This window comes from Bradysia coprophila, unplaced genomic scaffold (genome assembly GCF_014529535.1).
Source record: "Bradysia coprophila strain Holo2 unplaced genomic scaffold, BU_Bcop_v1 contig_24, whole genome shotgun sequence".
NCBI lineage: Eukaryota > Metazoa > Arthropoda > Insecta > Diptera > Sciaridae > Bradysia > Bradysia coprophila.
Genome location: NW_023503501.1, coordinates 2,348,320 through 2,370,946, shown reverse-complemented (window position 1 = coordinate 2,370,946; position 22,627 = coordinate 2,348,320). Strand labels below are relative to the sequence as shown.

The window sequence follows — 22,627 nt, the reverse complement described above, 5'->3', positions numbered from 1 at the left end:
TGCTTGCACTTAACCTCAATTTTTTCGGTTTTTTCACTTTTCTCAAAATGCTCGATGGGATCGAGTAGGACTTTTGGGATATTGTATAGGTACCTAAGGACCACAGAATCCCGAAAAGATTGGCTTGTTCCTTATTTTTAGCGAGCTCAAAATCTAATGTGCCCATACTATAAGGAAAAGGAATACACTTGAATCTTATGGGCCGAAGCAATCTTATATGCTTGGTCTATACCCAATTCGTTTGTCCGAAATGTCTTCAACTAAGGCTCTTAGTTGCCTATGTGGTACAATCTTCTGAAGTTGTTATTTTTGTACCTCTCATCCTCGACGAGTTCTAAGGGGCGACGAGAAGGCTACCATGACTGAAATGATGACCGAGCAGAAAACGTAGGATCACCACATCGGTGTTTATATTGGTAACTTACGTATATCAATACGTCTATTGCCGGCTATTGATGACTATTGTAGACCCCTGTCGTCTCACCCAGAATAAAATCTACAAAAGAATCTGCTAGAGCAACGCACTCGAAGCATGAGTGGTACTCTAAATATAGCACTGAAATGGAACAGTGTATCGAACAAATTTTTTGCACTGTAAAAAATCTGGAAATTTTTTTATACAAAATAGGACTCTATTTGGCAGCTGTCACTCGAAGCACTTTTGCTTGAAGTGCGTTGGCGAGAACAATGAAACATTCGGATATTATTTTGATTTTTTTTTCTTTATTTACTTCTTTCGTTTTCATTATGCTGTTGTTTTTAAATTGGTTGATTTTTTCTTCTTCATTTTTTTTGTCACCTTATAACACTACTATGCTTTAGATTGTTTACTTTTGTTTTTAATTTTAATTTTATAGCTTTTTTGTTTTTGTTTTTTTTTTTTTCATTATTTTGTTAGTTTTTTTGTTGACAAATTTAGTAATTTTTAGCTGTTTTTTTGTGTTTTAATTTTTTATCTATTATCTTGTTTCTTTTTAATAGAATGTACATTAATGTTAGATGAATCTATTTACAATTTACCATTTCGTCTTCTTCATTTTTATGTTTATATCTCCCACTCTCTCTTCCTTAATGTTCTGTGAATGTATACTAAAATATAATCATTTTTCATTCAGTTGTTTAAAACATAATTTTCTTTTTGTTGTTGTTTGAATAAAATTCTTCATATAACCTTTGTTGTTGTTGTATTCCTTAAATTAATTGTTTTTGTTTGGGTCTTTATACCAACCATCAAATGTTTTATTTGTTTCCAATTATCATTTAATTTTCACTTTTGTTATTATTTATTAGTCTGTCACATCTCTTTCCCCAAATTGCCGCAATGCCGTTAACTTTAGTTTTTCTTTTTCGTTTTTATTTTTTTATTTTTTTAAAACTTTTTTATTGATTTCTCTTAAATTATTATCTTTCAATCAGATCTGATCGATCGAAAGGCGGTGCCTATTTAATAGTTTTTTAATGTTAAATCGTGTCCTCTTGTTAAAACAGATGAGTGCCTTTTGTTTTTTGCTTTTTTCTTCTTCCATGAATGTTGTGTAACTTTAAGTCAAAAATGTGAATCGATTCTTCAGAAGGTACATGATTCAATGTAATGAGTACGATTTAATGGATAAAAATGATTTTTTTTGTTTGTTAAAATATTTTGATAAAAATTGTTTGTTTTTTTAGGTTTTTTGTTTCATTTTTTGTGTGAAGTTTTTAGGGAGAAACCTTTTTTTTTTGCAATCGTCGATTTAAGCTTGTTGGGAGGATTAGGAGCGGGGGATGAGAAACACAGTTGGTTTTTGTTTAAATTTTTAATTATTACGAACTTTTCTATTAATTATTTAATCGTTTTCATTTTTTTTTTATTAAGTTGTTGCTGTTTTGAGTGGTCTTTAGTTTAGAGATAAAAAAGTTTTCATTTGATTTTTTTCTTGTTTCTCTTTATTTACAGTTTTTAAAAGTGAATAATTTATTTATAATTTTTTTTCATTTTTTTTTTGGTTTCTATTTACAAACAAAAATAACTAAAGTCCAATTTTCCTTACAAAATTGATTTTGTTTTCTTTAGTAAAGTCTTTTTTTTTAATAGTTATACAAATCACTGATTTGGTTTCACTGATTTCGTTTCCTTTCCCAATAAAATAATTTAACAACAAAATAAAATAAAAAGCCAATGACGTATTAGTACGGGTCTGTAAAAGATGAGACTATTTTATAAGTCACTTTACAATCTTTGTTTCGATTGATTTTTTCTTCTTTAAAGCAATTCCATTTCGTTAGTTGTCAAACAACACACGTATCAACACATATTCGTTTCAATGAGATATTAATAAAGGGACGAAAATTATCTGGAAATTTTGATTGGAAAAGATTTTTCAGCTTGACAAGGAGAATCTCCAAACAAGGTCGTGAGGTATTTTACTTGCGAAGCCATTCGAAAATGAAAATTCTGGTCACGAGATGAGTATTGGATTACTAGCGAATCGCTATTTAAAATGGTAAATGGAAACGAAGCATCGCTATCAGCGCTCGCCGAACCTTGTACGCAACATAAAACTCAGATGATCAACCGGACATCTGAACTCCATTTTTCTTTTTTACTGATTCGATTTCCGTTGACTTGCCAGTTTGCTCAAGCCATCGTCTAAATCAGCTTGGCATTTTTTCAAAACGAGAAAATTTTCACTGGAGAAAAGATTGAGTGAATTGCCCAAAGTTCGCGGTGCGACTCTTCGATGACGATTCCATTCCTTAAAGTAGCTCTCAGGATCTATTTTTAGAAAATTGATTTGTTAATTTTGCTAAAATTGGACAAAATTTTCAAAAACTTTGTTAAAGATTTGCAAAAATTTACCTAAAATTTGACTCGTTTTGCGAAAATTAAGCAAATTTCGGAAACTTTTAACAAATTTAGCAAAACAATTTTTTTTAAATTGGTCCTGGTTTAAATGGTGAATGAGCTCGTCAACGATTTTATTTATTGTGTCAATGCTATCGCAGTCAGATGCAGTGAAACTTCAGCATGAATTTGGTTGAGCTGTTTTTCAGTTGATCCACACAATCAATAAAAACGGTTTATACCACTAACCCGCGCCTACTACACACCTGCTTCAGCCGTGTACAAGCACAAGTACAGATTTACTCGTGTAGATGAGCTGAAAAACGGCTGAAGCAAATTCATGCTGAAATTTCACTGTCCCTAACTGTAGTTAAGATTTCCTTGCAAATGCGGCAAAATTGAAATTAAAACGGAAAACATTTAATGGAAATTGAATCCGAAGCTATGGATGTGTCGGTGTGTGTAGAGAAATTAAGAAAAGTTTCTTTAAAAAAAAAACAGAGATTTTCATGGAAAATGTTGATGAGGCGACAAGATTATTAAAAAAAAAATAAAAGAAAGAAGACGAAAGTATCGACGAAGATTAAGGTTGAAATGCTTTAAACTAGTCGCACGTAGTGTATTGTTCATGAATTTTTGTTTCTGTTATACTCTTCTTTACCGAACACTTTTTCCATTCATAATACTTAATAATTTAAAACCTAAAACAACAATAAATTAAACTTATTCCGTAAATTTGTTTTCCTCTTCATTTTTTAACTGTTTTTTTCGTTTTTAAATTTGTTTTTTGTTAAATTAATTTTTTTTCTCACCTTTTGTATTTTTAAGTTCAGTTTTGTTTAATCGTCGGCCATAAATTGCGGTAGATTTTTTTTAATGATTTAACTAAATGAAGATAACGAATAATTAAAAATAGAAAAATTGGTTTGGCTTTTGTATATTTTGTAAAGCGCCTCGACTAAATTATTATTAATTTCATTTTATGCATTCTGTTTTGTTTTTCTTCACTTTTCTTTTTTGTTTTTTGATTCAGACACATAATGTAGACGACCTTTACACTTTCTTTCCCGCTTATTCTTTTTGTACAAATAAATATTTTTTAAATTATTTTTTATTTTTTGATTTCACATTAAGTCAAAGATTTTTAACAACAAAAAAAATATAATAAAATTCTCTTAACTAAAAGTTTTAATTTAAAAAAAAATGTTTAACATAAAAATTAGGTACCTTAAAGAATTACGAGTGTGTGTGTGTGTGTGTGTGTGTTTGTGTGTGTAGTAAATAATTGTATTTATTTTTTAAATATTGTGTGGGTTATTTAACTAAAAAAAGGGATATTGAAGGACAATCATTGATGGATAGACAGGGAAAAATTAACAGAAGAAATTTATTTACAAATTTTGGAAGGAAATGAATTTTCTTTTTAAATTACCTAAATGGATGAAGGAAAACTGGAGAACGGAAGAAAGGTAATATATATATATATGCTTGTTGTGTAATAAATTATTTTTTGTTTTTTTTCTCTTACAATAAACATTCATAATTTCAAAATCTACGGTTTTTTTTCTTCATTTTTTTGTTTGTTTTTGTTTTATTTTTAACTTTTAATTTTATTTTTAATATTTTTTTAAAATTATTTTAATTTCTTGTGGAAATAATCTTCTTCTCTTTTTTCATTTCTTTTGATTTGTTTTTTCTTTTTCTTTTCATATTTTTCATTTGCTAAAACAAAATGGATCCTACACTCACTTATACATTAAAACATTATTGTTCCCGATTAAAAAATAAAAAACAAAAAAAATTATTATTTAATTTCTTTACAACACAAGAAATCCAAAAATAAAAAAAAATCCTTTAGCTTCGATTCACTAACCGATATATTGTATGGATGAAAATAATCAGGATGAAGAGAACAAAAATTAAACTCAATGCGTGTGTACGTGACCAGGAATATTATTATTTGTTTCTCAGTTTTTCCTTTTGTTGTTGTTGTTTTCTTTTCTTTTGTTTCTTATTAAACTAATTACAAATTGCTACTATTAGTTGCACTTGTGGATGTTATTGGCAGAGTAATGGATCCATTATGTACGGTATTGCCACTACCCGCTACGGTGACAACAACTGGTTTTACAACAGCTGTGCTCAGGTACTGTGTGCCCATCATTGGTAGGCCTTGTCCATTCACGGATAGTGGTGTCGTTACAACCTGTTATAGCGTTTGACAATTTAGTTTCATCATTTGAGGGTGCGAGAAATTCATATTTTATTTGGAGGAGACAGGGGTGGGATATTTTTTGTTTCGAATGCGTGCAACAAGAGGGATTCGTTGGGATAACATCCCTTGTCCCGGTTTCACAATTCAACTACGCCTCTCTTAAGTCTATATGTCACTATGAGGGATTGTTTTGAAAAACAGCCTACCGAAATCGGACGCATTTTACAGTAGACTTTTTTATATCTGCCTAGAAAGGTATTCGACCCTAGAAGCTAAAACCACTTTCGAAAAAATTCTTCGAAGTTTGTGTGGCTGGTGAAAGGTGATCAAAAACCGAAAACTTGCAATTTTCTTACAAAAATTTCTCCAGTTACGCGAGCCGTACAGGGTTCTATGGATCTAGATCTAGGTGTGAGTTATGACGGAAGTGTTCTGGTTAGGTTTTAGATGTTATTTTATGTTTTTGTTGTTTAGTTTTATTACATTCATATGGAGGTTTTTCGTAATCAGTTTCGCCTTCAACTGTTGTTTTAAGCTTGCGCTGAGATTTCATGGTACGCCTGAGTTTATCTTGTTGTAAAATCGATAGATTGATATCAGGAAAATTGTAATTTGTAAACAGAAAATGCTTATTGATTTATTGAATGAAAAAGGAACAAAAGCCCAACGAAATCGGACGTATTTTCCAGAGGACTTTTTTATATGGTCCCTAGAAGCCAAAACCGTTCTAAAAAGGAATAGAAAACTTCCTCGACGCTTGTGTGGCTAGTGAGAGGTGATCGAAAACGGAAATCATTCATTTTTGTTGTGAAAATTTCTCCATGTACAGGAGACGTAAAAGGTCGTGTGGAGGGTCTTATTAGGGTTAAAATTCATCCACCGTGAGTTACGAGCAGTTGAAAATATGGGTAAAAATGATACTATTTCGGAAACGTAACGAAAACATCAAAGAAATAGTTTATCCCTTCGCTACTGGTCTTAGCTTTGCAATGACACCAAACATGCTTGGGTAGTGACACGATAAATGTGCCTTTGAATGTAAATTTGAGATTCAGTTCACTCAAATACTTCCGAGGATTTTTTAAAAAGTGGTTTTGACTTCCAACGACGAACTCCTGTCCAGGCACTTATAATTTCATTTTGTTTCACTCATTTTCAAAAAAAAGGTAGTTCTTCAACAAATGATCCGCGTAGCTCCAGTGTGTATACGGTTCTAAAGAGCTACATTTAAAAAAGTCCACTAAATGTTTCCGATTTTGGTAGGGTTGGTTCAAAAGAATTCTTCCAAACGATTCTCGCAAAAAGCAAACTTTCTAACAGGATTGGGCTTTGCTAGTCGTACACTACTTTCTATGCGAACGGTAAATTTATGACTAGAGCGGGTTGAATCAAAATTCTTGGTTCACAGAGGAACTTTTAAGATGGCCAAGGAGAGAATGTTAGTGGAGTTCCAAGGAAAAGACTATGCCGTTGAAAGACCTAACCATGATTTCTAGACTATCTCAGGAAACAATGGAATTTAAAACATAAAATTGAGGGGGAAATGAAAGTAGGAATTTATTTGGAATTATTGTTCCTCATTGCCATTGAATCAACGGCATGGACTCCCAAACATTACGAATAGTTTAAGCTTTCAGGAATAAAGTTTACGAAAATAATCTTCCAGAGATATGGTAGTTACGCCCTATAGTGATATTGCCCGAAGACAGTTTTTCATTAATACGTGAAATACGTCAAAGAGACCGTGGTATACAGCGCATGTGTCTAAGAACCATTTTATCACATATCAATTGACTGACTCAAATATCGGACGGCATGACATGTAAAATGGGATAGATGCTACGAAGTGTCAGGCTAGTAACACTTTACGGTCCAGGGACATCTGTACACACTTAGAAAGAAGGTACACAGAAAAGCATTCCAAAAAAAACCTTCTTTTCCCTACGTGACGTTATATCTGGAATAATAAGAGTTCTACTGACTACAGTTTCCCTGTCTGAACGCCGACAATCGTTCACACGATAAACGAGTCTGTAATTCGACGTCTTAACTCCAGGAAAACAAATGGGATCGTTTCGTCCATTACTTAACTGTTAAACTCACCTTTCCAGCAAGTTGTGATGACGGTGCAATGATATGAGCTAAGCTAGTCCCATTCTGTCCTTGCGATACGACGATCGGCGTTAAGCCTGATATGGGTGTTGAATTGGATTGCACGGGTGTAACCATATGAACAGATCGACCGTTCGTTTGATTCACATCGCTAGTATTCAGAAATTCTACAACAGAACGTGGAACTTTAGCAGGATAACGATTTCAGTCGAATCGAGCAACCAAATACCTTTGATGTTAAATCCGTTATTGATGATCGCCACTTTACCGTTGGTGCGATACAGATTTGTGCCATTCGTTCCAGTTGGCAAAATGTTTAGTTCGGCGCCGCCAGGTAGGCGAGGAAATTCGTTGGTAATTTTATTGGTTGTTGTTGTCATAACAGTGTTTGCGGTGGTGATATTCGCTTGCGTACCATTAACCAGCAACTTTTGCAGTTGCGCCCCATTTGCCGTTTGTAAATGGTTGTGGTTTCGTGGGACTGAAGTTGAAAGGGAAATTGTGAATGCTTTGCTGACGTCGTTGCGACAATGTGGGGCAATCTTACCATTTGAATTACTTAGGTCAATTGTTGCCATCGGACTAGGCCCAATGACACGTACTGGAAGTGAAACTACCTGAAAATGAAAACAAAATTTCATCAATCAAGAGCCATCGAACACTAAAATAATTACAACGAACCTGCAGACCAGCCGGGATCAGTTTATGATCCTTATCCACAACCGATGCCAGAATAGCGCTACCATTTATCAGCTTCAGCACTTTAGTTGGTGGTTCATTTTCAGATTTTTTGGACGCGTCCGTTTTGGATATGTCGCTTCTACTCCCATTGGTATTATGTAACGAAACTTGTTGCGACTGGATCTGCTGATGCTCAATTGTCGTCCGCATACCATTTTTGCCGTTCAACATTTTATTCGTTGTGATATTGTTGTTATTGGTCGTGGTGATGATTTGCAGTCCTTGACTAATTTGAGCAGCCTTCGATCCATTTAAATTAATTGGCATTGCTGAACTGGTTGCCGTTATGAGAGCAGGTGAAACACCTTCGCTTGTCGTAAAATTAATTGCGATATGATTGCCACCATTGTGATGGTGAGCGGTGATGCCATTGGTTAAACCATTCGACAGACCATTCGGTACAACCGGTGTGATTTTCAGCGACGATGACGAATCGTTTGATGAAGTGGAATATTTTGTGGTTGTGATTAGCGACAATGGTATGGTCGTTGGACTGGACGAAAGTGGACGTTGTGGCGACGAAGCAGGTGATTGGACATTTGACGTTATCACATTCGATATTGTCATTGCAGACTGAGTCTGGGATAAGAATTTTCGTTTTAGTTAGTCGTTCTTTGTTCTGTAAACGAATCGGAACTTACCGGAACACCAGCAGTACAAGGTGATGTTGCAGTTGCAGCACTTGACAGCGAACTGGTGGAGCTATACCGGGCACGGCCCGAGCTTGGCAACGAGGGTTCGCTAAGAGATTCAGATGAAACTGAAAATAGAAAAATCATTTGAACCATTTCATTCCGAGAATTAATTTTCAATACAACGGCGAAAATTTTTCGAATAAATGTACAATGGCTCTTTGTACGGTTTGGTATTTTAAGTGCTGCAATTGTGTAACCTAAATAAACTTTGTACAATGAACGGTAATAAATGCCAACACTTTCGTTAGCAGTAAAACGAGTATCCTGGGTCACGCACAAAAATACTTTTGGTAAGAAAACTTAAAAGAAGACAACTCATTCCAATTCCTAAAGTTTTATAATCAAATAATAAGAAAATAATGACTTTCAAGTCACGTGGACAGAATAGTGGTCAATGAAGAGAGCAGATAATATAAAATCTACTTTGTGAATTGTGTTCGAGGTAGGTACGTATTAAGACAACGAACCTCAATCAGCTTGACGGTAAATACTCTAAATTTAGGATTGTCAACGTTATTCGATTTGTATTCAAATAAAACTTACATCGTTCACGAAGGCTAACGGTTCCAGGTAATTCTGGATCGGCAAGGACAACATCGTGACCGAACTGTTGGCTCAGCTCTCGCTTCAGTACTAGAATTCTCTTCTGATGAGCTACCTTTTCTTTAGCTAATCTCTCCATTTCATGCTCTAATTCACGGTCTTTTCGTTTCAGCGACTGTTCACAAACAAAATTGCCATCTTTCAGTTCAGTTTCCAATTCAATATTTTTTTTTGTCTAAGTTAAATTACCTGAACGGTTCGACTTGCATTGCCTAGAATCGACAGATTCGATGCTTTCTTTTCTTCTTGGTTGAACGGAAGTTGTTTTCTCAGCTGCTCAAAACATTCCTTCAAATGCGCCCGGCGATTCTTCTCCAACTTGTTGTGAACTTCTCGTGTGCCGGCCCTGAGAATGCATGGGCTGTGTTGTATACCACTAACGCAATTACAACTTTTTTTTTCTTTCTCTTTTTAACAATTTTAATAAGGAATGAGGTGGAGTTCAAGGTGTGCACACTGAAGTGTTTTAACTGTACTCGTGAAACTTTTACAACCCTTTGGCCAACACTTCTTTTTCCCTGAGACTCTTCTTTCTTGAAGAGAACGAAAGAAGGATCAGAAATGATCAGGAGGATCAGTTTTATGGTGAGGCTATTTGCAATACAAATTTTGCATAAATTGAAAGTAAGTGAAGCGAATGACGACGATTTGCAACCGTTGATTATTTCTATACTACCGAAGCTGTGGTTGTGCACCGACGTAACAGCTTTCACGTCTATCGTCCTATACTTGAGCAAGTAAAATGTAGAAGAACCAATTTGATGACCATCAAAAGGTTCTGCAAAAACGTTTCGCCATAGTTAGCACAGAGTAATTGTGATAACGTTTTCGCGAATTTACATGAATTTTCACGAATTTGATGTAAATTTGCAAAAATTCTTGAGATTCGGGAAGTTTGTGAAAGTCGCGAAAATTCGTGAAATAATGTGAAAATTCGTGGAAATAGCGATGTTCGAGAGAATCGCGAAGTTCGTGAGAATCACGAAGTTCGTGAGAATCACGAAGTCCGTTAGAATCGCGAAGTCCGTTAGAATCACGAAGTTCGTAAGAATCGCGAAGTTCGTGAGAATCGCGAAGTTCGTGAGAATCGCGAAGTTCGTGAGAATCGCGAAGTTCGTGAGAATCGCGAAGTTCGTGAGAATCGCGAAAACGTTTCCCTGCTTATACACCTGAACCCCACCGTAAACCACTAACAGTTATAAACGTGATAAACTCTTACCCGTTACTATTTGAGCTGATCGTTCTCCGCCGATTGTTTGTTAACTGTTGAGGTTGCGGTGCTTGATGATCCGGACTGCCATTCACATGTAGCGATGACGTCGAACTTGTTGATAGCGGTGCGGCTGATGCTATTCCACTTAAATTTAAATTGCTACCACCTACGCTAGAATTTGCACTGCTACCGCTCAAATAACCACTGGACGCACTTAAATTTAGACTAGATTGTGATGAATCTTCACCGCCGGTTAATACATGATGTACACAATTTGCTGTAATTGGGTTGGATGATAATGATGAGCTTCGACTGCGTGACGCATCGTATGATTGCGGCGATAGGGAATGGGTAGGGTGGTGGTGATGATTATTGTTGAGGTGTTGTTGGTGATTTTGGGATGGTATCACTACTAATGGGCGCGCTACAGTGTGCTCATTTAGGAATGGTTCTTCTAAAAATAAAATGATCGGAAAAATGAAAAAAACAAAAACAAAACAAAAAAAAGATAAAATAAAAATGCGAAAAATAATTTTTTTAAATAGGATAAGCGAGGACGTTGATTATTTTCGGAAATAGACTGGTTTACATAAACAAATAAATCTTTTTTCACATATTGCAGTAACAAATAAATGTTTTATCAATTGCATAACAATTATTTTTAAATACAAAACGATTTTATTGCTGAAAACTAAATCGACATCATTACATAATTGTTACAGATTGTATTGCATAATTCCTGCTAACAACACGCCAGAAAAAGGCTCACATTTTCGCACAACCAATGAACTCAGCTTATATTGTTTTGAGAGAGTGAGAGAAAAAAGGAACAATAAAAAAAGTAAGAATATAAGTGCACCGCAAAAGTATAATAATTCGAACCAATTTTCAAAACTCTGGTTTCAAAATAGAATGCGTTGCTGTACACGTGACAAAAAGGCACGTGGACGTGCTATTATACGTTTGTAGTCAACATTTCGACGGCTCAAAATTGCCTGGTGCAAGAAACTAGTTTAAATAGCCTGAATAATAAAGAAAATATTTATTCCATCTGCTTGTGCACGTATTTCGATCGTTATTTGAAATTCATATCAATTGATGAAAGATTCTATCGAAAGATTTAATAGATTTATTGATGTCAAATTTTGAATATTACGAAACGGTGTTAACTGCAACAGTTTTCGAATTTTATTTGCTGTGACACTTACAAAAAGAATTACATCCGGAGGTCACATTTATTACACTCGCGGAATTTCGAAAACCGACACCATGTACAAAGCTGGTTCCCTCCGAAGTTTTTTGTGAATTTTACATGAATTTGTAAATGGTTCTCCAGAAACTCAAGTAAAAAACAGAAACAGAAAAGGTGTTGGTTTTCACAATTCCGTGTGTGTATCCGAAAGATTCTGTCAGTACCCTGATTACTGTCTTGATCAGCCAATTTTTAGCTACACTTTTTTATCCATCGTGTCTCCTCGATTGGATCCGTAAAAGGTTTTTCCGAAATTCATTTAGATATTTAGTTTTCCGACTTTACGCCAAAATATCACATTCAACCATACTAAATATTATAACTGTCAATTACACCTCTCGTTGGGACATTTAAATTTACAGCCCTTGTCCAAGGCAAGAGCTATAAAAACACATATATCGAAATGGGTATGAGGGATTCTTTTGAAAATCCACCTATCAAAATCGGACCCACTTCGTCTGAGATATATATATATATATGGTTTGAAAGGTCTTTGCCAGTAGACCTCAAAACAGGCCTCACACAGTCTCGAGCCACACCTTGTTGCTGGTGGAAGATCTCCGAAGTTGGAAAAATAGTGTTTTTTATCCGAAATTTTAGGCCGTTATAAATGATCGTTCCGGGTGAGATTGGGCTCGTTGGAAAGCTGAGCTCAAGTACTTTCGGGTCATGCCTAGTTTGATTAGATTCATTGATATATGTTTGCAAAAAATGCAAGAATTTTTTTTCAAAATCTGTGCGAACTTTAGACAGGTCTGGGCTGGTACTGATGACGCTTAATGTGAACCTAAAATGCTAGTCGTAACATACATTGTCTAAGCTTTTCATTGATACCTCATTTGCAGTGCTGGTGATTGCTGGCGAGTTTTACGAGTAGCGGTTGTACTAACATAAAGTTCTGTTATGTCAGCAATCACCAGCACTACAAATGAGGTATCAACGGAAAGCTTAGACAATGTATGTTACAACTAGCATGTTAGGTTCACATTAAGCGTCATCAGTACCAGCCCAGACCTGTCTAAAGTTCACACAGATTTTGAAAATTTTTCTTGCAAATGTAAACATATATCAATGAATCTAATCAAACTAGGCATGTCCCGAAAGTACTTAAGCTCAGCTTTCCAACGAGCCCAATCTCACCCGGAACGAACATTTATAACGGCCAAAAAATTCGGATAAAGAACACTATTTTTCCAACTTCGGAGATCTTCCACCAGCAACCAGGTGTGGCTCGAGACTGTGTGAGGCCTGTTTTGAGGTCTACTGGCAAAGACCTTTCAAACCATGTATATATCAATCCCAGACGAAATGGGTCCGATTTTGATAGGTGGATTTTCAAAAGAATCCCTCTATATTGATTCGCGAAATATTTATTTCTATATCTCTGCGAGGAGATATTGTGACACAAGTTCCATTTTGTTTCTAACTTATTCTAAGTGGCTTTTTAGTGAATTCTGGCCTATTCCCTAACAAAGGTTCGTACCATGCGTCAGGAAAGGTGCTATATCACATAACTAGGAATGAAAAAAGTATTTCATTTTCATTTCATTTTCATTTGTATAACAAGAAAGGTTATCATAGCCTAATAATACCCTAATATACTGAGAAATATTTCAAATTATATATTCGGTAAAAGTGAGTGAAATATCTCTACTACACCAAATTGCTGTCGTAATTTGCGTCCCTCATTCTTTTCACTTAGTGTCTAATGCAAATTACGGCAGATTATGAGATGTGCCAGTGAAAATTACCGCAATAATTATTTATGTAACAAGAATCGGCTTCGCCTCGGGTTGACAATCGATATCTGGTGCGATAAAACACCTTCATACGATTCGTCTTTCATACAACGTTTTATGGAATTCATTATGATGCTGAGTGCGATAAAAAGCCTTGCAAGTCCTTTATCGCGCTAGTGTGATAAAATACGTTCATATGACATTGCCAACCCAAACCCAAATTAAATCAGGAATCAGATCACATTTTTTTATGTTGAAAGCTAATCAATTACTTTGCCACTGATTAATGCTACAACTCATAATCTGGTTTACAGTTAACCAAACCTTGTCATCTCGTTTTAAGAAGCATCACTAATCCGCATCGAGTAAAATACTAGATTTGGGATTAGGATTACGTGGGTGAGATACAGGGTCTCAGCACATTGGCCTGTTGTGCTTCCCATCACGAATGGCGGGTACTGGCCGAGGGAAGAGTTCTTCTGTTTCTGTGTCTCCACACAGTTTGGTGAATCCCTAAATCCTCAGGTGATAATTTAGTGACAGGTAGCCTAGTCGTAGTGTGTGTGTTAATTAAATAGCACGTTTAGCGGAAATTAGTTCGTAATTTAAATGGAACGTTCTATGCTCATATCACGGACACAATTCAAATTGTACTTTTGATCAGAAAGAAATTATTAAATTTTTCCCGTCAGATCAATCTGTTCAGTTGTTAACAAAAATAATGAAAAGTCATTGTCTAGGAGGCCTAACTTGTCAACTAAAAAAAAAACTCAAAATAAATTGGTGTTGAAATCACAATTTTTGTTGTTGTTGTCATTTTGCGAGGCAATTCAAAAAATTAAGAGGAATGATCTTTCGAAAAACGATAAATTTTATATTCACCCATCATATAGTGTCGTATCCATTTTTTCTTCGGTTGTGCAAACGATGAGATCGACACTTCATCTTTAGTTGCTGCTAAAGATGTTGTCGGTGTTGTTGGATTCAATTCGTTCTCTTGAGGGCATGTCAAGTAGTCGTAAGAATTCACATGTTGCGTCGTTTGACTTTGACGAAATTTAAGAATTTCGTCTCTCAAATGAGCTGATGAGTATTCACTGACTACCAACGCATTCAGTTCGTTCGATACGAGCACTGGGGTCTCAAGATACTTTGTGTACGTCTCACCTTCGCGTACATATTGTGCATACCAGTTCGCCGGCATTAATGGTCTCGGAATCGAATATTTACAATGGGGCGGAATATTACTAACGAAACGATTCGATTCCCGATTAATATTGACGTTACTCATTCCAACACAAATGCTAGCATCCGTCATGGCTTTGGAGTTGGTGGAGAAGACAGGTGCCCCGTGCATTGTCAGTGTATTTGGTGCGGACAGAGCTAAATGATTCATTGTAGCTCTATTCCACAACCACTCAGCGTTTGAATTATGCATATTTTAGCAGTTACTAAAATTGGAACGAATCGAATTAGAAAACCAAGCAAAAATGGAACGAAAAAATCATTTAAATGAGAGTCGTTCTAATGAAACGTTTTCTTTTGCTCAATTATATTTGTAAATTAAGTCCACAGTTCAGTCGATGCACAAATTTCGGTTATATATAGACACATCCGACACAACCATACACCACAAAATTCTGAAATTGACTGATGTGTACAACCGCAATTGATAGTGCTGAAAATGTGATTGCCTCCAAAATTTCACAATTTTATTAAAACAAATTTTATTCAGTTTCAATTGTTGCTGGAAAATATTAAATCTCTCTTTATGCATAAAAGTTGTCTTTTGTTTACTCTCTTATTTGAAGAGGCTCGATTCCAACGAATAAAAATGACAATATTTGGTGCGCAATGCGCATTATAATATTCATTCAAATTTATTCAACAGGACGATGTATAACTTATTAGGAACGTGAATGTGGATTACAAAAAAAAGAAGTTCGAACTCTAAAATCCTTCGTTTAAACAGTCATTATAGAGTGATATTAACCCGACACATCCTTTGTTGTAACAACAATATAGAAGATGGGTATACAAATGGACAGATTATTATTTCCATCAATTTAGTGTCAGTGGCAGTATTTTTTGCATTTTGAATTAGATTTGAATTGATTTACATGCAACGATACAAAGTTGCTGAACAATAAATGTAATCTGGAAAATTAGCATATTTTAGCATAATTAAGATAGAATTTCACAGATTTCGTCTTGTTGTTTGTGCGAAACTGAACAATTATTATTTAGTTAGGAGTTTCTAGTCTATTAGAATAGATGTAAAGTTGTGGACTCGGTCGGTTGTTGGAAATAGTTGGATAGTAAATACATAATGGCTGAATATGTGCCAGAGCCTATTTTAGTGGAATGGTTTCTTTACTTTCTCTACTCGGTAGATTTATTGAAATCTAGGTGTTTCAATCATAATTTGAAAAATTCAGTAAAAATACAATACGAGGGAGAAACCAATCTTTTTTATTGTCGTGATTAACATGATTTACCAGTGATTAACATGGTGAAGAATCAGTGATTAACCAGCATTTAACAGGGGGAATCGTCGCAAAACTACAACTAATCGTGAAATGTGGTAGTTAACCGTGCATATTCACAAAAATCATGTTGCTGATTAACTGATTAACCATGATAATCACGAAAGACTGGTTTCCCCCGCTACGATACAAAAATTCGATCAGAAGGTATAAACTCTAGTAAAATGTCAACAATTTATGAAAGCAGCCTAACGAATTTCTCAAAATGGGTGAAATTTTAGTGAGAAAAGTACAACTCAAGATGTTAGAGATTTTCAAAGGGGTGGTAAATGGTCACGCCAGAATGGGTCGTTTTCTGTTATACCTCTGATTCAAAAACCTAAGATTATTGAGAGGAATAATCGGAAATGACCCTTTCAGGCGTGACTATGAACGATCAACTCGAAAACTGAAAAATGGTCAGATATTGTTCCATAGGAAGTACTAGTACTTGGTGTAGAAGTTTCACTACGTTTCTCTTAATGTCACCAGAGTTTATCTAAAAGGCTCTGATATGTGATTAGTTTCGTTCACCAACTTCTCGGGATGCTTGAACTCTTCACAATTACCTAAGTTAAACAATTTTCTTAAACTCACGAAAATTCTACACAAATTTGTTGGAAGTTTTTACGACCTGTGAATGTTGTGAAGACGAATTTATTCTTTAATCATAAATCTGATTTAAGGCTTTATTCAGAGTTATTGCATCGTATTCGTTTACTATAACATACCACTTCGGACCTGGCTGTTTCCCCGAATATAATAATTACTTTATGTCACCGAGTGTCCGAGTGGTAAATGCTCTTTTAGGCCTCGAGTGACAATACACATCTTGTGCCTAAATAGCATTAATCACCCAGTTGAATACTTACTCGAAAAGGTCAACGAAAGTTTGGATTTTCGTATCTGAGTTGAGATAAATGTTATTTCGCATCACGTTGATGTGCTGTGTGCCAGCAACAAAAAAAAAATTGATGAAATAGGATGGGTTATCATGTTAAAATAGAAGAGTAATACTAAGATATCCCCATCATGCAAATCACATTCAAATGTTTGATTTGCATTTAACTTCATGTTTATGAAACCTTGTGAGTTTTTGCACTTCATTTTCCTCCAAATGGCCATTTCTATACATTCAGAACCGAACTAGCTACCTAACTGCCTATCGGGTGATTTTTGAAGCGACAACTAAAATTATTTTGGCAGCCAGAGCTGCATGTAAAAAAGCTAACCGGGCTCCGATTCTCGTATTTTCGTAACTTTAAGAATTTGTCACTTGACAAATCAACTTGACAGATCTTATGGGAATTTATACAGACAACCAGTCTCGATTTTCACGATTTTTCAAAAATTTTTTGTAGAAAATTCATAAAAATTTTAGAAAATCGAGAAAATTAACGAAAATTAACTACAGGCAACTGTCAGGTTATGAATTTTAGAGTTACGAATGCACGAGAACTAAGGCCCCGATCACCTAACATTGCCAGTGCGGGTCTAAATATTATCACAAAACGAAAGTGCGTCACTTGAATCTTTACTCAAAAGTCACAAAATGTGGGATCAAAATGACATTTAGGGTTAATAAACTGCTCACATTTAGGCTGTATTGCCATAGTCTAAATGTCTAGGGGATGTCAAAGAAGTCTATTACAGGCAATCCATATTAATTTCTAATTCATGACCTACAACTCGAAACGATTTGATTGTAACAATAATATACAAACTGTGTTCGAAAAATTCAAGCAAACAGCAGCATGTTCGTTGTTTTGCACAAAAAAATATATTTACTTTTTCGAAGTAAATAAATTATCATACTACACCATAATTGCGAAACGTTCTCTCATATTGAGCCAGCTTCTAGTTCATTGACATTTTCCATATAAATCAATAAATGTGGCAACTGCGCGCGGAACACGTGGCCATTTCTCAACATGTAAACAAAATAAACTTAGTGTACATGTGCATGTGATATGGATTGAATTAATGCCCAAATACATTGATACACGCACGTACACACACCCACACACACCCAATGAATCTAATGTAAGAAGCATAAAATCACGCGAAGTTTTATTTTGCGGCCGCCATATGATGTTATATTGCAACAAATTCTGTTGAAAAACAATCTTCAATATAAATACACGTGCCCCATACTATACAATTAGTGACAATGTATATTTTTAGACTCGCACGGAGCGCGGATCAGAAAGGGTATTAAAATGTAGAGAACTTGCATTTAATATTTAGCGATTAAAATTTGAATCGGTTGATAGCATTTTGATTCGATTTGAAGTCATCTTTAAATAAGTGCGAAAATGTGTGATAAAATCCGAGTAAAAATCTTCACTTATTTCGTTCGATTTGTTATTGCAATTGTGATATTTATATCAATTTAACGTAGACTGGAAACGCGCTATCTTGATTTTTGATTAATTTTCAATTTTCGATCAAACTTATCACGGTGTCCAGTCTTTGTTAATTTCATATTGGTAAATTGTTAGGGACGGGGTCTAATGTTGAGAAATAGTTAGCTAAAAGATTCACCAAATTTCATCAAAAATAGCACCAAATTGCACTGCAAGATTCACCAAATTTCACTGAAAAATTCGGTGAATTTTAGTGACATTTGGTGCAATTTGGTGAATTTTCTAATGACATTCAGTGAAACATTTCTCAACATTCGGCCCTGGTTAGGGATGATATAGGGTCTAATGTTGAGAAATATTTCCCTAAAAAAATTCACAAAATTTCGCTAAAAAAGCACCAAATATCACTGCCAAATTCACCAAATTCCACCGAAAAATTCAGTGCATTTTAGTGACATTTGGTGCACTATTTATTGCAATTTCGTGAATTTTCTAATGAACTTCAGTGAACCATTTCTCAACAGTCGCCCCTGGTTACATGGGAACTAGGACGCTTATCGGTTGGAAGTCTGGTTAAAAACGTTGAAAATCTTACCGTTTCGGGCGTCAATCCGACTAGGCGCTGTATTTGTAATAACGTCACCATTGAATTGAATTAAATGATTATCACTAGTTGCCACAGGCGAATCGGGTGGCGACAATCCACCGTATTGATGATGCCGATCTTGCATTTCCAGATATTTCGCAGCTCGTAAGAGCTGTTCCACAGACGACATCATTGCTGTTCGCTGCAAAAAAGAGGAAGAATTTTATTTACAAATTTTGTAATTTAAACATAAATTTAGCATTTTATTATCAGTAAAAAGAGATAATCATTTTCAGTTTTTGCTTCATTTATTATTATGACCTAATCACAGAAAATGATAACATTGAAGTGGTTGTATATATACCGCTAAACTTTCTTTTTCACCAACAAAAGAAAAACAAACATAAACTGTGCGACACTACTGAACAAGTGATAACACATTGTCTACTACGCCAAAATTATAAATGAAATCAGCCATTGACTTTAATTTTTGTTTAATCAACTCACACAAAATAAGAATAAAAATTCGCAATTTTATTGTGTAAATGGAACAATTTCACCAATACATTCGGATTTTACTGTCCGAACTCCGAACACACTATAATATCGTTGAATTGAAGAAAAAAAAACTTGTAAATAATTTTAGACTGAAGAATAAACATTTTGTTGTATAAAATATTGCTCCGACTATCTGAAGTAAGTATATATAATAGAAAACTTTGTTGCTTGCAGAACTAGTGGAACGAGTGTTCGTATAGTTTGTTGAATGCACAGGAAAAAAACAACTTTGTATTTGTTGCTACATTTGTATCAAGCAAAATAGGTATAACGAGACGTGATAGCTGGCACGATTACACATGAGGAATATAATTTACAATTTATTATCAGTTCGATTTGAACGATTAGAAAATGATAAATTAATTATTTATCTGAGTCATCATCTGAGCCACAAAAACAGAATCAGATGAAATTTTACATATGTAGCGAACGCATTATGCAAGTTCGTTCGACAGGTGCACCAGGAAAATATGCATCATATTTTATACTTTATCGAGACAAAGAAATGTCTTCAGGTTATAGGCTTGAGGTGGCATCTTAATCACTTCATTGTGACCACTCTCTAATGTGACGAAGTTTTCCATAAATTTGGTAGAGTTATATTAACAAACGGCAAAGGTCATTCAGAAAATTAAAAGGTGATGATGATACCAGTGACTTTCGTGCTTGTTTTTTTTTTGTTGTATATATATCAGTTCTACAATATATTTAAATTATTCAGACAGCCGCTTTTTTTTCCACTTCGTTTCTCAGTCAAGGAATGTATAATTGATGCAATATTGAAACGAGTTAAGGACACTGTGTACCATTCTCGAACGAAACGTTTTATCGGATTAAATACCCATCGATTTCATGTTGTTTTTTTTTGTTGTTGTATAAATTCTGTAAACTCATCCATATGGAGAGCAACACAAAGGTAAAAACACCAAACCCAGACGATCATAAACACAAACTTATAAACAGTTTACAAAGGCGAAAATATATAGAAATGGCATCCAACGAATCAACACGTTTAACGAACAGAAAATCCATGTGTTTAAAACCAAAATCGATCTTGCGCAATGTTGATGGGACCTTTATTGACAAATACATACAATCCGTTGTGTAGAGATTTGCCTGTATTCCCAATACAAATGAGAAATAAAACGAGAAGCAAAAAAAAACAAACTGAATTGACTTTTAAGTATGCGTGATGGGTATAAACAGTTTCATTGTTATACATAATTTAGCAATGCATTCACGTGGAATTGACACTCATTGTACCCTCCATTCATTTTTTTTTTTTTTTTTTCATTTCCAGAAAATGTGCAGATTTTTTGAATTTAATCGACAAATCGACAAAAATTATTATGAATTGGTGCCAAAGTTTGAGTAACGGTATGGACTGATGTCATACGTGCTCTCACATATACCTGTATAACATTCATAGTTCGGTTAGTTATAATGTTGCACCGAATACCTTGAAGAAAATATTTGTTATTTTTCACGCCACATTTATGTAAGAGCTTCTGCGACGTTGTTGGTTCGTTTGATTACATCTCATTATTAATCATTGATTAGACATCAAAACATTGTAGACCTCGCGTCAATTCTCTGTACCTTTTTCATTGTATACCGAAACGATTGTTCCAATTGAAAAATAGTGTTCGTAGATGAGTCCCTTGTTATTCGTCGAGTATAAATGGCACTCATCCATTATGTGTATTTTGCGTTTTTGAACGATTATATACAAATGTTTGAGGCATTTTTACACGTAGAGCAATATATAAATAGCCGCATGAGAGAATCTATACGAAGCATATTGTAAAACGCATATGCATATTCAACATTATAGTTGATTCGAGAGAGAGAACTACGTATTTAACCGTACAGAGAATTATACGCAATCGCAGTTTAATTTCTTACAGCGATATGTGTGCCACAGTGTGCATCTCGCGTTCATTTAAAATTCTACAATGTTTTCAACGCACACATCCAAGTGGATCAAAATACGTTGGTAATTTTTTTTTCTTTTTTGAATGACAAGGTCGCCGAATGGAAACGATTGTTTGCCATGCTCGTAACACGTTTTTTCCCGGGAACTCGAAAATCGGTTTTCTTTGTGCTCTAACAAATAGATGTAGGGAAAAAAAACTGCGTTACATATGCAATGCATATGTGTGTTCGGTATGGGCATGACAAGTTCATCGAAAACAAAATAAACGAAAATTAATCATTGAATACACTCTGGCTACAGTATAAAGCTCACAGTAACATTATCCGGTGTTTATGGAAGTTATTCGAGCTGTTATAGTACATTACACGCTTGTTTAAAGATTTTTATTTTGCCGAGAGGGATGTTTGTGGCCTGAGCCGAAAGCAAGGGCTATAATCGCTAGTGGCAAAATAACAATGGTTATTACATAAAGATCGTTCCTATGATTTAAATGTCGTAGCACTAGTAGCAGAAGAATCTATTGGGTCTATAACGTAGAGCGTTTCAAATTTGTATTCGAATATAAATGAGCAACGCGATTGATCGTAACATTTTGTACCATGTACACCTATGATACCTCCGAAAAAGGTTATCGAATGACAACTGGACGGATACAAGAGGGGCAAACCACACGATTTGCAGTTCTTTTTCTACGCAACGATGCAACACCCTTTTTTAGCGTGCAACTCATTTACAACTCTCTTCTTTCGGATGCATCTCTGTTTATGAGCAGTTCTGCAGTTTTTTTCGTATGCAATTCTTTCAAGGAAAAATAATGTAAAAGAATGTAAACACAGTGGTTACGTCATAAGACGCTGCTAGCAAAATGATTCTGGTTCAATTCCCGTCTCAGACAATTCCACAATTCGGGTAGTTGCAGTGTGTTTCGGCTATAACGATGTACACACTGAATGACTCGTTCGACGTAACTCAAAGACAATGAAATTGTGTGCATATGTCTAGCCTACATTTAGGCGACATAAATCAATGAATACTTGTCTCAGAGAGTATTTGCATACTAAGAGACTGCACTTGAAACGGAAAACTTTTTTTTTTTGCGGAATTGAGAATGTGAAGCTGGACATTTTGTGTGAATCAAACGGATTGGACAGACCTAAAGGTGGAAAACAAATCTTCAAGTTACACAAACCGTTATTAACAGCGAAACTTTCGTATTACGACTAGGTGTGCGTGACATTTTCATTTCAAATTTACATACCACC

General features: G+C 34.9%; 1 protein-coding gene across 1 annotated transcript; it reads right to left on the bottom strand.

Annotated features, from left to right (window-relative positions):
- Window positions 1-886: 886 nt before the first annotated feature.
- On the bottom strand, window positions 887-19,254 carry LOC119077823 (probable GPI-anchored adhesin-like protein PGA18). The gene is made up of 11 exons (XM_037185132.1): window positions 19,236-19,254; window positions 18,881-19,073; window positions 10,410-10,857; window positions 9,380-9,566; window positions 9,131-9,305; window positions 8,534-8,652; window positions 7,833-8,471; window positions 7,699-7,768; window positions 7,381-7,632; window positions 7,143-7,318; window positions 887-5,030 (listed from the first exon to the last, which is right to left on the bottom strand). The coding sequence occupies exons 2-11, from the start codon at window positions 19,062-19,064 to the stop codon at window positions 4,848-4,850; spliced, it is 2,433 nt and encodes an 810-aa protein (XP_037041027.1). The 5' UTR covers window positions 19,065-19,073; window positions 19,236-19,254; the 3' UTR covers window positions 887-4,847.
- Between the last annotated feature and the right edge of the window lie 3,373 nt (window positions 19,255-22,627).